The sequence below is a fragment of the Zalophus californianus genome, chromosome 4 (genome assembly GCF_009762305.2).
Source record: "Zalophus californianus isolate mZalCal1 chromosome 4, mZalCal1.pri.v2, whole genome shotgun sequence".
In the NCBI taxonomy this organism is placed as follows: domain Eukaryota; kingdom Metazoa; phylum Chordata; class Mammalia; order Carnivora; family Otariidae; genus Zalophus; species Zalophus californianus.
The window spans coordinates 50312484-50329223 of record NC_045598.1 but is presented as its reverse complement, the minus strand read 5'-3'; the positions used below and the strand labels follow the sequence as shown (position 1 = coordinate 50329223).

At 40.9% G+C, this 16740-nt stretch overlaps 2 protein-coding genes across 7 annotated transcripts in view; one reads left to right on the top strand and one right to left on the bottom strand.

The window, feature by feature from the left end:
* The window catches only part of PATJ (PATJ crumbs cell polarity complex component), a 349292-nt gene extending 346505 nt beyond the window's left edge, over positions 1–2787 (bottom strand). For all 6 annotated transcript variants that reach the window (XM_027607398.1, XM_027607438.1, XM_027607423.1 and 3 more), the window contains exon 1: positions 2653–2787. The gene's annotated coding sequence lies outside the window, so the exon portion shown is untranslated. The remainder of the gene's footprint in view (positions 1–2652) is intronic.
* An 8990-nt stretch (positions 2788–11777) lies between these two features.
* Positions 11778–16740, top strand: part of TM2D1 (TM2 domain containing 1) — a 48570-nt gene continuing 43607 nt past the window's right edge. The window contains exons 1-2 of the mRNA XM_027580806.1: positions 11778–11962; positions 14012–14085. Of these exons, the coding sequence (XP_027436607.1) occupies positions 11805–11962; positions 14012–14085 (232 nt within the window). The 5' untranslated portion in view covers positions 11778–11804. The remainder of the gene's footprint in view (positions 11963–14011; positions 14086–16740) is intronic.

Below are 16740 nucleotides of genomic sequence, written 5' to 3'. Positions count from 1 at the left end.
TATACAATCAAGATGTAAATAATATAAAAAAATTAGGTATTTTACTTTTTGTTTTACACTATATCTTCAAAATCTGATGTGTCTTTTACATTTGCAGCACATGTCCATCCCAACCAGCCCTACATGAAGTGCGCAATAGTCACATGTGCAAGGAGCTAACCAAGTTGACAGCACAGTATTAACCCATGGCTTCTCAGAAAGATCCCTGTACAGTGTTTTTAGCAAAGACTTTTGTTTACCAGCTAACATGGTCTCGATGCCTTTTATCAAATAACTCACAAACTTCAGTTCTTGCCATTAAAAATAGCACAACTCCGTAATTTTAGCGGTGGAGGAGTAAAGAGGAGGAGAATCATGGCTCACAGTTTATAAAACACATTCTTAACAAGAATTTAATTTCAACCTCCCTGGAGCTCAGTAAGGTAGATCATTTACAGATGGGAAAACAGAGGACCAGGGTTAAGTGACTCGCCAAGTTCTGTAGTAAGTGGATCCAATACCACGTCTCCAAACTCCACAGGCTACACAGTTGTACAAATGCAGAACGTAAGCGGGCTCTTCATCTTCAGCAGAGATCTATCCCAGTGACTCAAGCAGGGTATTGACAGGCTCTAAATTTCTATTTGCACCAGAACTTAAAATGAGGGTTTTAAAAAAGGCATCCAGGGGCGCCTGGGTGGCTCAGGTCATGGTCCCAGGGCCTGGGATCAAGCCCCATATTGGGCTCCATGCTCAGCAGGGAGTCTGCTTCTCTCTCTCCCCCTGCTTGTGTTCCTTCTCTCGCTATCTCTCTGTCAAATAAATAAAATCTTTTTAAAAAAGAAAAAATAAGTAAAAATAAAAAAGGCATCCAAATCTACACAAAAACATCTGAGTATGAAAAAACCATAGCGGGGCGCCTGGGTGGCTCAGTCGTTAAGCGTCTGCCTTCGGCTCAGGTCATGATCCTAGGGTTCTGGGATCGAGCCCTGCATCCAGCTCCCTGCTCGGCGGGAAGCCTGCTTCTCCCTCTCCCACTCCCCCTGCTTGTGTTCCTCTCTCACTGTGTCTCTCTCTGTCAAATAAATAAATAAAATCTTTAAAAAAAAATATTAAGACATGACTTAAACTTAGGCCTTGAGAGGTGCCTGTTTGGCTCATCCGGTACAGGCATGTAACAAATCTCTCCGGGAGGTGAGTTTGAGTCCCGATCTTGGGGGTAGAGTTTACTTTAAAAATAATAAAATAAATGTACTAAGGCCTCTAAACACAGATAAGAGCTTAATACAATTTTTCCATTTTAAACGCAACTATTATTCTAATGCCAAGGTCATCTTATGTGACTGTTAACAGGATCTCAATTAGCAAATCTCTTCAGAACGGAGTTTACAAATTCTATCTCATAAAGTACCTTCCAGCTCCGATATTTAACTTTTTAATTATCTTAAATTTTTAATAATCCTGATATAGGCCGCAGGGGCCTAGGAACATCAAGTTCATCTTAGTTAAAAGTCACAATCCCCCTAACTTTTCCTGGTACTGCACAATGAAGCAATTTGCGTTTTTACGCCCACTAGCTTTTTTTCTAAAAAAAGATGTGTACAAATGAATTGGCAGTCAATAAGAGCTTAGCGTAGAATGTGGTATCAACCATTCTCCGCGTAACTGAGATTTTTTTTCTTCTAGGTCTCCAGAAGGTTTCCTCATTAATAAACACTTGTCTGTTGCGCACCTATCAATGGCCAGACTCTAAACACACCTGAGAAGCAACTTAAGAGATGGGGCCCTGAAAGGCAAACGCTCTCAATTGCAGAAAAACCAGTAAACAACTAATTCGAATCCAAAGTGATAAGAGCCATCTGGAGATATGACAAACTGCCAAATGAACACTCTTGGGGGAGATTAACTTGGCACACCTCCTAGGTGCTTCGTGAGGGTTGGGGCTCTCGGGGGTGGGGGGATTTGAAAATGTTTTCCTGAGCTCGACTTAAAGTAGGAATCCAGCAATATCCCCAGAGCCTGGAGGCCACAGTACTTTACATCTGATCCTCCCCATCTAAAAAGTGAGGCTAGCAGAGCCCAAGCCTGACCGCCGGCCGGGGAACTCGGCTATGTGACCCCCTCCCCCGGCCCCAGGTGGGGCCGGAGCCAAGTCGTCCTCTCAGATAAATCTGGAACCCCGTCCTTCTCCGGGCCCCCGTGGCAGGCCCCCACCTGGTGACCCCTCACCCTCACCAGAGGAAAAGACTCCGCCCAGCTCTGGGGCCAAGCGCAGGCACCGATCTGGGTGCAAAATTTGATCCCTGCCAATCCCGGAACAGAAGTGGGCCGAGATTTGAGGGCCGCCAGGGCCTGCCGAGGCTGGGCGGCTCCGCGGCCAGCGGCCTCCGCGAGCTCTGCTCGGAGCCGGGTGGGGGGTGGGGGCCACGGTGCGGTCACCCAGGCCGGACGCCGGAGGACTGCGCCCCGCACCCTCCGTGGGACTGGCCGGGCGCCCAGCGGCGCCCCGGGTCTCCCGCGTCCACCTCCTCCCGGAGGGCGGGCGGAGAGCGCGCCAGGGGCAGGGGAGGCGGGCTCCCACGCAGGAAGAAGAGCTGCTCCCGGCCGGCCTCGGGACGCAGGGACTACCACCCCGCACTGCACGCGCCCGCATAGCCAGGACCCCCGCTTTACCTGGTCCGGCGGAGGCTCGGGAGCGAGCGAGCGGGCTCGACGTCGGCCCTCCCTCACCTGGGCGGAAGTGAGCGGCCCAGGGTGACCGCGCCTCACCTGGCAGGCCCTTCCCCAGCACCGACCCTCCCCGCCCGGGGCGGGGCGCCGGAGTGGCGCGGGTGGCTCGGGCGGGGGAGCCTGAGCGGCGGGAGGCCGACTCTGGGGAGGGGAGTGCGGGCCGGTGGGCTTCCCTATTTTCTGCAGGTGAAATTCGTCTGGGTGAGGGAGGGTTCAAGAGCCTGGAAAACGTGGGGTCTGGGGGCCGAGTGGGCAGGTAAAACACCAAGTGGTGGGGGCAGCCCGCGCTAATGGAGTGAGGTGATCCTGCTGGGCAGGTATTGTAGGAGGGCTGGGCGAAGAGCGAGACCCGAAGTCAAGCAAATGAAAGGATATTGATGAAAATTTGGTCAGATCTAATTAGTCCTCCATAGTCCCCCATTTCAGTTTGGTCATCTTTCCCTTGTGTTTTCTATATTGGCTGACCCAACATAAAATTCTAAGAAGTGCACCTGGTGAAATTTAGTTGGGGGAAATAAAGGAATCTGACAATATTTGTCTGCAATATGCATGGCACTACCTTATACATACTGATGTGGGAAACAAGAGCAGAAGAAAAATTATTGAATTTTCTTACTACTTACAGCCCAGTGACAAGTCCTTGAAACAGGCAGAGTGACCTTCCTCTAGGAACTTAGATGCCTCGATGTTAATACTTCGCTAAGGGCAAGTGGCAATCTTAGCCCAGCCCCTAGGATCGTGTAAGTCTAACATAATTCCTTTGGCGACTTCCTTTATCTTTACCGTGCAAAATACATGTTGGCAATCATCCTCCAAGCATATGACCCATCGATATACATCTGAAGGGTCTCATGACTGAGGGTTTACTAAACAATAATAAATTCCCTTTTCCAACAATAGCTAACCCCCTCCGTATCCTGGAAACCTTGTTTCCAAAATACCTGGGAGGCTTACCCTATCCCTCACCCCTTCCCAACTTGAAAGTGTATAATGGGCCATTCCTCATGATCCCAGTGCAGCTCTTTCTACCGACGGGTCCTGTCCCCTTGCTGTAATAAAACCACCTTTTTGCACCAAAGATGTCTCAGGAATTCTTTCTTGGCTGTGGACTTGGAACCCTAACGTCTTTCCTACCTCATTTTCCATACCTCGTTCTCTCTGTGAGGAAACTGTACTCCTGATAGGTTAAGTGATTTGCCCAAAGTTTGGGACCACATGGGATCTTCTGACCCTTAAGTCCTGTTTGACTTAACTATACATTTGTAACATTTTTGTTCTTGATATCCTAACTTGACATTGAGAAAGATCTGTGTAAAACTCACAATTCCACTCTCTTTAATTATCCCACTCTCTTTAATGTAACTAACTTAAGAATTTTGATGATAGGCCTTTTACTTTGTATAATAAGGTCCATGCATTAACCATAAAGAAAATCAATCTTCAGGTCTGTATTCATTGAACAGATGCAGTATTTGTTAGGCACGGCGATTGACTCTGTAAAATGTTAAAAAAGGGGATTCCCGTCCTCAAGGAAGATGAGGCATATACACAAAACAACTGCAACATAACATTTGTTGTAAGATAAAGCACTTGGCACTTCACAGTGTTGTCAGTTTGCTTGTTTTAAAGGAAATATTACTTTCTAGGCCTGGTAAAAAGATACACAATTGCGGCCTGCTTCTTAGGGACTAACAAACTATTAAGGGAAATTATACAATAACTTAGATTACCAAATAGAATGAACCCAGAACTTGCAGAAAATAGACTACACTTGTTGAAAGCATCTGTTAGGACTTAAACAGGTTTTTAACAGGTATTTGGGATTAAGGTAAAATGGAGCAGTCACTGGTATGGCATACAGGTGGAGATCAATTCTCTTGAAGCATCACCTGGCAAGCATTGGGTCTCTTCTTCGTCTAACATTTGATGGTGGTTATGAACATATTCCCCCTTACCCATAAAATAATGTGACTTTGAATTGATCATGAAACAAAGTTCAAGCTTCTTTTCTTATTATGCAAGGTCCTCTAAATTCTCTTCCCTCTTGCTCTCTTCAACCTAATCTCCCAAACAAGCCTAGTGCAGGTCCTTGGAGTCACCATACCAGGGCTTTTCTGTGGGTTATTTCTTCCCTTTCCCAAGGCTGGAATGTCCTGCAAGCCCCACCTTTCCCCTAGGGCTAGACTCAAATCTAGCTTCTGAAGAGAAGCTGCCTCCCTGACTACCCCAGCAAACATCCTTCACCACCATATTTAATCTAATTTTCTCCACATTTTTGTGTTAATTTAATGTGAGCTTTCCTTTGGCTTTTACCTGGAATTTAAAAACATTTATTTAATGTATTCAATACATTTTTTAAGGAGCTTACTCTATGATAAACATTTTCCGGCACTGATTTGGTTTTTGTTTATTTTAACCTCTGAGAACCCTCAAGAGTGTCTTATTCACAGAATGATGAAGATGAACCAAATTTTTAAGAACACCTCTGTGAAATCAGAAGATCTGAGCTTGAAACCTGACTCCACTATTTCTGAAAATATGTGATTTTGGCAAGTTACTTAACCCTTCTAATTCTCATTAGTGAAATTGAGGTAACAGTGCTTACTTCATATGGTAGTTTCAAAGGTTAAATGAGGAAATGCATGTATTGCATATACCTGGCACATAGAAAGTGCTCAATAAATGAAGCAGCCCATAGATGGGAATGACACTGACAGATACTGGTGACAACCAGGGGATCACCAAGAGTAGTAAATAAAGTGAGACCAGAGCAGATGGAGGAGGACCGGAAAATATTCTGGGGAACGTTAGGTTATGAAACTTTATCCTTCATCTTTAAGAAATTAAAGAACCACTGAAAAACTTCTGAATAGAATGTGTCTATTAAAACATTTAATGACTGATGTTTATTCTTTTTTCTTTTAAGATTTTATTTATTTATTTGACAGAGAGACAGTGAGAGGGAACACAAGCAGGGGGAGTGGGAGAGGGAGAAGCAGGCTTCCCGCCGAGCAGGGAGCCCGATGTGGGGCTCAATCCCAGGACCCTGGGATCATGACCCAAGCCGAAGGCAGACATTTAACGACTGAGCCACCCAGGTGCCCCTGATGTTTATTCTTTTAAAAACTATATATTTTTTTAGAACTTTTAGGGTCATAGCAAAACTGAAAGGAAGGTACAGAGATTTCCCTTATACCTCTTACTCCCACACATGCACAGCCTCCTTCCATATCAACGTCCCCCACCAGAATAGTATGTCTGTTACAACTGACGAACCTACATTGACAAATCATAATCACCCAAAGTCCACTGCTTACATTAAGGCTCGCTCTTGGTGTTGAACCTTCTATGGGCTTAAACAAATGTATAGTGACATGTATCCACCATTACAGTATCACACAGAATATTTTCACTGCCTCAAAAATCCTCTTGTACTCTGCCTACTCTATCCCCCACCCTAACCCTAATTCCTGGCAGCCACTGATCTTTTTATTCTCTCTGTAGTTTTGCCTTTTCCAAAATGTCAGATAGTTGGAATCGTATAGTGTATAGCATTTTCACATTGGCTTCTTTTACTTAGAGATATGCATTTAAGGGGCACCTGGGTGGCATAGTTGGTTGGGCACCCAGATGGCACAGTCGGTTGGGTGCTGGACTCTCGGTTTCAGCTGGGGTTATGGTCTCAGGGTCCTGGGATCAAGCCCTGTGTCGGGCTCCGCTAGGTGTGGGGTCTGCTTGGGATTCTTCCCCTCTCCCTGAGCCCCTCCCTGCTGTGTTCGCACTCTGTGTCTCTGAAAATAAATAAATAAATATTTAAAAAAAAACTATTTTAGAAATATGCATTTAAGATTCCTCTACATTTTCTCCAATGGTGGAGTCAGGTTTATAGCTCTTTTTTTTTTAAGCACTGAATAATATGCCATTGTCTGGATGTACCACAGTTTATATATTCACCTACTGAAGGACATCTTAATTGCTTCCAAGTTTTGGCAATGATGAATAAAGCAGCTATAAACATCTATGTGCAGGTTTTTGCATGGACATAAGTTTTCAACTCCTTTGGCTAAATGCTTTGTAAGTGAATGAAGATTTAAAATAGAGTAAGGAGGCCTGAAGAGGAAGGGCTCATTCCCTATCAACTTGAGGTCAATTGCAGACCCTCAAAAGAAGACTACTTTACTACCCCAGCAAGAGGGAGGAAGATTTTCTCCTTGCCCAGCAATAGCCCAGCCAATGAGAAACTGCCACAAGTCAGCTGATGAGAAACCATCACCACCCTGAACTCTCACTTGCCTCAAATGGATCTTTGTTCAAAGCAGCCCCTCCCAGCTTCCTCCTTTTTCTCTATAAAGTAACATTCATCTCTTTTGTTCTCCTGATTTGTCAATGGTTGTCATAGCTTGCATGTCTCAAATTGCAATTCCTCTGCTATTTCTGAAAAAACCCATTTTGCTAGTAAAATAACTGACCGTTTTATTTTCAAGGTCAACAATGCCAAGGAGCTTAAGTGGGATTTTGAGTAAGATTTTGAATATGATATAACAGGTTTTTCTTTTTTTGATGAAAGATTCATCAGAAGCAGTATAAAAAAAATGGACTGGCAAACTTAGAGGGCCTAGAATCAAAAAGGAGGAAGAAGCCACTATAGCAACATAAATGGGAAATGATAAATACCTGAAATAGGATAAGAATATAGGATTGAAAAATGAACACAAAAATATCAGTTGTTTACTGATTAGATAAAGGGATTACTGAAGAATAAGGAGAAAACTAAAGTGTAAAGATGATTCTAGGGGCGCCTGGGTGGCTCAGATGGTTAAGCGTCTGCCTTCGGCTCAGGTCATGATCCCAGGGTCCTGGCATCGAGTCCCGCATCGGGCTCCCTGCTCCTTGGGAGCCTGCTTCTCCCTCTGCCTCTGTCTCTCTCTCTCTCTCTGTCTCTCATGAATAAATAAATAAAATCTTAAAAAAAAAAGATGATTCTAAATTTTGAACCTGATAGAAGGGATATTGGTGGTGACAATGAGAAAAGCCAACTTATTCTGTGTTGCTTTTTTGAGAAGCAGATTCTGGTAGAGTCAGTATTAGGTCCTACGCATAGAGTAGGCTTTATTGAGTGATGTCAAGGTTAATTAGATAGTAGGCTGTTAGACTAGTGTACCAAAGAGAGGACACAATCGGAAGTACTTGAGAGACAACAGCATGGATGTAGTAGGATTCCAGATATGCTAAATATCTACCAGGGACCCTTCCTGGCTCAGGGCATGCAACTCTTGATCTGGGGGCTGTGAGTTCAAGCCCCACATTGGGTATAGAGATTACTAAAAATAAATAAATAAAACTTAAAATAAAAATCTACTAGAACTTTGATATTATGAATTTATCACAAGAGGAAAAAATTGCCCATCACAGTCAAATGAAAAAGAAAATTTTTTGGAGGGTAACAATCTTTTACCTCCTAATGTTTCTGTCCTAACCATGGAAATGGGAGTCAGGTTGGTTTCTTTTCTTCTTCTTCTACCCCCCCGCCACAAGATTTTATTTATTTATTTTTTTAAGTAATCTCTGCACCCAATGTGAGGCTCAAACGCACAGCCCCAAGATCAAGCGTTGTATGCTCTACCCACTGAGCCAGCCAGGCACCCCCAGGTTGGTTTCCTCAGGAACTTTTGTGATAGGTGAAACTATCTGTTATTGTAATAAGGTCTATACTAAAATCTTAGGAATGGAAAGAGCCAATGTGCAGAGCCCTTAAATCCTAGAGGAACTTTTTTCAGTCTTCACTGATAATCTTTCCTAATGCTTCTATACAGCAATTTCCATATCGGACTGTGCTATTCATGTCTTTTGCTTCCTATAGAATTCTATATAATTTTTATGTGACAAAGAAATTTGGCACTGAAAACATACCTAGGATTGAGATTTAAGAACTTACTAAAATGAGAAGATGTAGTAATCATGTGATCAGAGACTATGTGTGCAAAGAAATAAAGTAATGTATTTCACTGAACCATAAGAAAATAGATTAAGGGGTAGTAAGAAGAGAAAATGATTTTTTTTGGTGAGGGGTTATTTATTTGTATTTTTGGTGGAGAATGTGGGCAGTGACCTGAGAAAGTGAATTTTTAAGTGTACCATTGGTTCAAGAGTTAAAAATTTTCTATTGCTTCTTTACTTTTGTGGGAGACTCTTTTGTTCTTTTCAGTTTATACATTGTAGGAGAGAATGAAGATAATCATTAGAACCATAAAAATAGATTTTGTAATGGGATTAATCAGCAAAGCATAAGCATTTTCAGATAGTTAATTGTTCAAATCTATATGAAAAATGACACAAAGATCAGCAATATTCCTACAGTCATAAGCAAAATACCTAATTTTGTGGTACTTTCAATAAACTTGGACTAGAAAGTCTTCCTTTCACATTCTGATTATCTTTAGATTGTATTTTCAAAATCAAAGCAGGACATTTTGAAAGTGTATCAAAATGAGGGGTGCCTGGGTGGCTCAGTTGGTTGGGCGGCTGCCTTCGGCTCAGGTCATGATCCTGGAGTCCTGGGATCAAGTCCCGCATCGGGCTCTCTGCTCAGCGAGGAGCCTGCTTCTCCCTCTAACCCTCCCCCCCTCATGTACTCTCTCTCTCTCATTCTCGCTCTCTCAAATAAATAAATAAATCTTTAAAAAAAAACAAAGTGTATCAAAATGATAGTCAAAATGCAAAGTCACTGTCTTTTATTACTAGATAATAAGGTAGCAGATATCCTGAAACGTATCCTTGGATTTTAGCTAATCCTTGACCCCAACCCCTTTGCTAAATTTCATCTCAGGTTGAGGCTGAGAGATGGTAGTTGAGTTGTATGTTATATATAGTATCGGTATTATTTTAACTTAAAGTTAATAGTTTTCTAGGCTGTATGTTTTTAGATGGTCATGTATCCTATGAAGATACAACTCTGTTCCTCCAGTTTGGCCTGGATTTTTTTTTTAATTTTATTTATTTATTTGACAGAGAGAGACATAGTGAGAGCAGGAACACAAGCAGTGGGAGTGGGAGAGGGAGAGGCAGGCTTCCCGTGGAGCGGGCAGCCCAATGTGGGACTCGATCCCAGGACTCTTGGATCATGACCTGAGCCGAAGGCAGACGCTTAACAACTGAGCCACCCAGGTGCCCCTTGACCTGGATTTTTAATTATTCTTATGACTAGTGACAGAGTCACAACATTTTTAATTACTCTTATCTAGTGACAAAACATTGTGTATCAAGTACTGTTTTGGGGGGAATATCTAATCCAAACCTTTGTCCTACTACAGTAACTAGTACAGGCTTCTATTTTAACAATTGTCAAATAGTACTTTAACTGTTTAGCTTTTCCCCTAGTAAACATAACATGTTTAATTACTAGGTTCTTGTCTCCTCATTTTTTGAGTCTGTAGGGTCTTGCCTGATGTTGGGCATATAGTAAATGCTTGATAAATATTTCTATGGAGGGGAAGAGAGAGAAAAGAAAAAAGAAAAGAATAAAGGGAGGAAAGAGAAAAAAGAGAGAAGTCAACTTAAAACAGAAAGTTTAAAAATTGAACTAGTAAATTTCAAATTTCCTATCACTTAAATCTTTAATTAAGCATAAATATTTTAATTTAAAAATACCATAGTTGGGGCGCCTGCGACTCTTGATCTCCAGCTTGTACGTTCAAACCCCAACTTGGGTGTAGAGATTACTTTAAATAAAATCTTCAAAAAAATAAAAATAAAAATAGCATAGTAATGCCGAAAAATTGGTTTAAGAAAAATTTTAACTGTAGTTACAATACTAAAATATTACTGCAAATAATTTCATGTTTATTCCAAAATGATACTTCGAATAATACATTATCCGATGCTTCCCAAAGTGTGGTTCTGGACCAGCAATCTCAGCATCTCTTGGAAACTCGTTACATATGCAAATTACCCTGCCCCACCCTAAATTTTCATAATCATAAACTGAGGGTGGGTCCCACTCTTGGTGTTATAACAAAGCTTCCAGGTAACTCTGATACGCCCTAAAATTTGAGAACCACTGCATGATGCAATTCGTCAAAATTAGTGCTACTGTGAATGAGAAGACACCAAATTCAAGTATTTTTACGTTAAAAAAAAAAGAAAGAAAGAAAAGATGGCTTAAACTTTCACTAAAGAAAGTAAACGTATTGCCCAGGATAAAAGATATGCCCACTACAGAATTTTTTTTTTTTAAGATTTTATTTATTTATTTGACAGACAGATACACAGCGAAAGGGGGAACGCAAGCAGTGAGAGTGGGAGAGGGAGAGGCGGGCCCCCCGCTGAGCAGGGAGCCCGATGCGGGGCTCGATCCCAGGACCCTGGGATGATGACCTGAGCCGAAGGCAGACCCCCAACGACTGAGCCACCCAGGCGCCCCCAGAATTTTTAGAATATACAGAAATTTAGAAAGAAGAGATGGAGGAAAAAACCTCCAACTTTTCACTTAGTGTAGTCGTAAATTCTTTAATATCCTTTTCTCACAGGCCCTCTCGCTCGCATAAATGTCCACTACTAAAAATAAGTGTAATGCCTATTTTTGTGATGGAGTCCTTAAGTTCTGTTTAAGAGCCTTCCATAAGTTCTTCTCTAAGCGAACAGATAGGTCATTATATCATAACAGTAAGAACACAGATTCTGAAATTGGGCAAATATCAATTTGATCCGAATTCAGTAACTAAGGTCGACATGTTTTTTAGCGTCGTTGAGCCGGGCTCATTATCTGTAAACCCAAATCCTACCAGGCCTAACCGAGATAATGTTTGTAAAGCGCTTAACAAATCTCCGGGGTGCCGCTGGCACATTTGTAGGTGGAAAGGTCACAGCAGGGTTAGCTCGGGAAGCAGTGGATGCAGGGCCGCTGATTCTCAAAACTAGCCTTCTTGCGGATCTCAAATCACAGCTCTCCCAGGAAAATCCGCGGCCCTGTAGGGGAAAAAAACCGGCCTCCAACCGAGGCGCGGTCCCTTTAAGAGCCTCGCTCCCTCCGCCCTTCTCCCGTCCCCGCCTAGGCAAAGGCGGAACCGGAAGTGGTGGGGGACGCGCCGGTCCCCAGCATGGCGGCCACTTGGCCGGCTGCTCCGGGGGCTGTGGCCCCCCAGCTCCTCGGTGTCCTGTGGTTCGTGTCAGTCACCACGGGACCTTGGGGAGCTGCTGCCATCGCCGCCACCGGTGGCGAGGAGACGCTTAAGTGCGAGGACCTCAAATTGGGACAATATCCTCTCTGAGGAGCCCCCCCTCCGCCTTGGGGGTGAGGTAGATTAGGGGTGGCGAGTGGGTCGCGGCCCTCAACAGGGGCCAGGGTTTAAGGGATTGGTGACTTGTGGCTTTTAATGACCGACGGACTCTCGGATGTGAAAAAAGATGTGGGGGTGGGAAGGACAGCGTGATTTCCTTGGGATTTTACTGATTGTTAGCTCTTCCTCTTCTGATCCACCAATTTTTATTAATTAATTACTGGTGCGCTTATTTGTTCAACAAACACCTAGATCCTGAAGTATGCCAGGCCCTGTTCTAGGCACTAGTAATAAAAAGATTGTTAGCCCTTCCTCTTCTGATCCACCAGTTTTTATTATTAATTAATTAATTAGCGGTGAGCTTATTTGTTCAACAAACACCTAGATCCTGAAGTATGCCAAGCCCTGTTCTAGGCACTAGTAATAAAAAGATTGATAGGCTCCACCCTAGAAGTTAGCTGACTTGGGGGAGGAGACAAATAAGTAGTTAACGATATATTCCTTGTATATTGCCCAGTTATCATTAACTCTTTGCTTATTACCTTACATCATCGTCAAACTCCGTGAGATGCCAGACTGTCAGGGGCATACTCCTCCGTGTTCTAACTGTGGGCCAGTTATCTGAACTCTGTTTTCTCTTGAGTAAACATGTAGATAACAATGGTACCAACCTAAAGATTTGTTGTGAGAAAGTAGTGCAAGTGAATCACGTAAAACGATGCCTGGCACATAGTAAGGACTATCTGTGTTACTTATTTACAGATGAGGAAACAGGCTGAAGGGATTAAGTGGATCTGTTCATTTTAATAGCTCTGATGATCCATATGAAATGGGAGTTACAGTCAAAATAGCTACTTTTGTACAAAATTAGATCATTTTATAGAAGTTGTAGAGCAGAAAAATTAATAACAGAAGCCAGAGATATAAGAAAGACTTGAGACAAAATTTTAAAATTAAGAAAATTCTATCATATACTATTTTTATGTAGGTTGGAGAGAGGCAGCCATTATTAGATGCTTACACAATAGCTCTAATTTACTGAATACCGTTATGCTTGGAGTTTGAGAATCACAGACCTAGTAAGTTGAGTCTTCTTTGGCAAAAATGTCAGAGCGATTTGAAGAAATAATTGGATGGTATTAAGAGTTGTACGATTTGAACCTTAGAGAGATTGGGCTGAGCATTTGGTGATGAAAACTGGAAAATGTCTGTTACTCCTGGCATGAAGATGAAGTTTCCAGTAGTGCTTAAAAAACCTTAAACAGGTGTCAGGTTCTCTGTTTCCAGAGACATCTTATGAAAACCTTATTTATCCCATTTTAGTGACAATAAAATACTTAGGAAACAAAAGCCGCCTGCGCGTGTTTTGAAATTAGAGGACAGTTATTATACCTGTTTTCAAAACTTAAGATCCTGTTGGGGAGACCATGTAGACTCACCTAAAAGAACTATCTTCTCTGCAGTCTAATGGAAAGCGCTCTAGGCTTGGAATCAGGAAACCTGATTTTACTCTCTATCACTTATTACATGACTTTGGATAGGTCTTTCAAACTTTGAGCCTCAGTTTGTGCTTCTGTGATATGGGAATAATACTATCTACTTCACAGGGTTATTTGTGCTACATGAAGTTATGTATGTGACAATACTGTGGGGCCCCATAAATTAGTTCAGTCAAATCTCTGGAAACTGATTTTTTCCAACCTGAAGCTCTCTTACAATAATTTGGTAAAGATTTTAATTTCCAATTTTCCTTTATGCTTTATGCTGACTGATGTTCTTTAAGGATGGCATCCTTTGCTAGAGCTTTTAATAAGTATTAAGTTAATATACTTTTCCTGTAATAAATTAATGTTCAAGTAGTATTTAGTAATGCTAAAGGTATATTTGTGGTTGTGCTTGTTGCTTTGGACCAACAGCTTTTTTTTTGACGTGTGAATGTAAACATGAGTATATAATACAAGATATTAAAGATAAGATGATAATGTTTTGTGTTGGGATGTGGTTCATATTTCCTTAACTTTTCTCACATATATTTGTAAAGATCCAAAAATAAATGATGCTACACAAGAACCAGTTAACTGTACAAACTACACAGCTCATGGTAAGACTTCCAGAAACATGTTTTTAAAAACAATTTTTGAAACATAACTTCATAAGTCAGTGTATGATCACTAAAACTAATAAATGTGTGCTTTTTCTTGAGTTAAAACATTCAGTTTCTAGAACAACTTGGAGAACTGGCTAAGGGTTGTTAATATTTAATTTAAGAAGAATGTTATTAGTTTTGTGAACTGGAGAGTTTTATATACTCATTCATTTTTTTTAAAACCTTTGAAATCAGTTTATGTAGCTTATGCAGAGATGCTTCTTAGATTTTTAATTACTTGAAAAGAACTTAAAATGGGACTCTTAGCCCCGTTAAGTCCAATGAGAAGTTGTATCACCCATATTATACAGTTGTAAAATAAACTTAGGTACATCCTAAGTATGAAAACAGTACAGTTAGGATTTTAAATATGCATCAATATTTTTTTTAAGTATTATAGAGATGTTTTGATAATAGATACCACCCTCAGCCTAATGGTTTTGGGGAGCTTCTAAATTCTAAAATATGTAGAATGCCAGATAAAAACTAATGAATTGTTCTGAGTGGTCTTTTCTTCTATAGGGGTATGTGTTGGAAGGGAGGCAGACAGATGTATGTTGGAACTATTTAGCCTTCTTATTTGGCATCGTACATAATGATGGCAGTTACATGGTATTATTTTGAGAAAAGAGCACCTATTGAGTATATACTGATTGTTTTATGTATTAGGCAGGAAATAAGATAGTAATTGACATTTTCTTTTTAAATAAAGTCTCTCAAACAGATTCATTATGTAAATGAGATTAAAAGAATTGTTTTTCCTTTTTTTTAAAGATTTTATTTATTTATTTGACAGAGAGAGAGAGAGCATAGGCAGGGGGAGTGGCAGGGAGAGGGAGAAGCAGGCTCCCTGCTGTGGAGGGGGAGCCCAATGAGGGACTCTATCCCAGGACCCTGGAATCATGACCTGAGCCGAAGGCAATCGCTTAACCAACTGAGCCACCCAGGCGCCCAGGAATTGTTTTTCTTATAGCAAAACACTTCCATGTTTTTCAATATATTCAAATAATTGACCTCTTGATTATGAATTCGTATATATTTTATTTATTTATTTATTTATTTATTTATTTTAAAGATTTCATTTATTTGACAGAGAGACACAGCTAGAGAGGGAACACAAGCAGGGGGAGCGGGAGAGGGAGAAGCAGGCTTCTTGCCGAGCAGGGAGCCCGACCGATGCGGGGCTCTATCCCAGGACCCTGGGATCATGACCTGAGCCGAAGGCAGACGCTTAACGACTGAGCCACCCAGGCTCCCCAATATATATTTTAAAAAGCAGATCTTCTTTTATCTTTTTATATCTTTATATTTTGGCACACTACTAGCCCAATTATAGTCAACAAAGATACTTGAAAATAAGTTGTGTTAAACTTTTATAATTGGCATTTAGCTACTATTCTGAAGTAGTGAAGTTTTACCATATAAACAGTAATAGGTTTTACATATATGTATATATATGATTTGTATAGTAAATATTGCTTAATATGTATACATATATTTAATTTAGATGTGTTAAAGGAACTTTGTTTTTTTAGTTAATTTATAAGTATACTCTGATTTGTCTGTTTTACATTTCAGTCTTTTATATTGTGCTTTCGGAACACAGAATAGAGTTAACATATATAACGAAGACTCAGCTTTCAGATACTCAACCATTTATATGAGAGATACTAGAAATCTGTGAGTACTGTTTGACTCAGGTATCTAACTAAATTAGGAAGCAGGCAGCCACCTATTTCAAAAAAGCGTTTTCTAGCCTATAGGGTTCTTTGCAGTTATGAGGATTTTGAAGGAAATTATGCAACTAAAAAGAAAAGTTTCTGCCCAAAAGAGCTTTGCTCTTCATTTAGGAGTCTCTTGTGTAAAACAAGGTTGAATCCACTTGTGCAATTATTGATAAGTAAGTTTATAAACACAAAAAATCAAATGATCAGACTAGTAGGAAGTAAAAGGACTTGGAGGTATTATGGTACTATCATGGCTTATCAGGTAAGTACTCATAGTTGATGTAAGTCAAAGAGCTACAGGACAATAAAAGGAAGGTTTTCTATAAAAGGGAATGATATGATTATTCATTTGGAGAGAAGAAACCAAGTACCATATTAAATGTGGGAACATATATAAAATGTAGATTAATAAATAAATGACTTTAAATCATTGTCATGATTTTAAGAAGAAAATAAAGTTTCCGAGACAAAGATGAGTCACAGGGTGGCTGCATATGGATGTACAATTTGTACATGACACCAGTATCTAGCTGAGAGCTGGGATAGATTCTGCTGTCCCAGCCCAGTGCTCATGAGGCTGTGTCTGTCCGTGGGAAGTTTTTCTTTTAATTGCCTTTTTAAAACATACGAGGGCTAGTGGAGTAGTCATGGTGAATCACTTCTAAGTCCTGATCAGAGAGGACATCTAAATGACCCTTGAAACATGTTTTTGGGTCCTAACATGGAACTGATTAACAGGAGAAAAATATTAGGAGTTGTGAAAAGTGTGAGTTAAATGGTCTTTCTCAGCCTCCAGCCAAGATTGTTCTTCCTCTGTTTTTTCACTGCGTATACGAAGGACTATTACAGAATCCTCAAACTAAGTTTAATTTTCTTTCTTTTT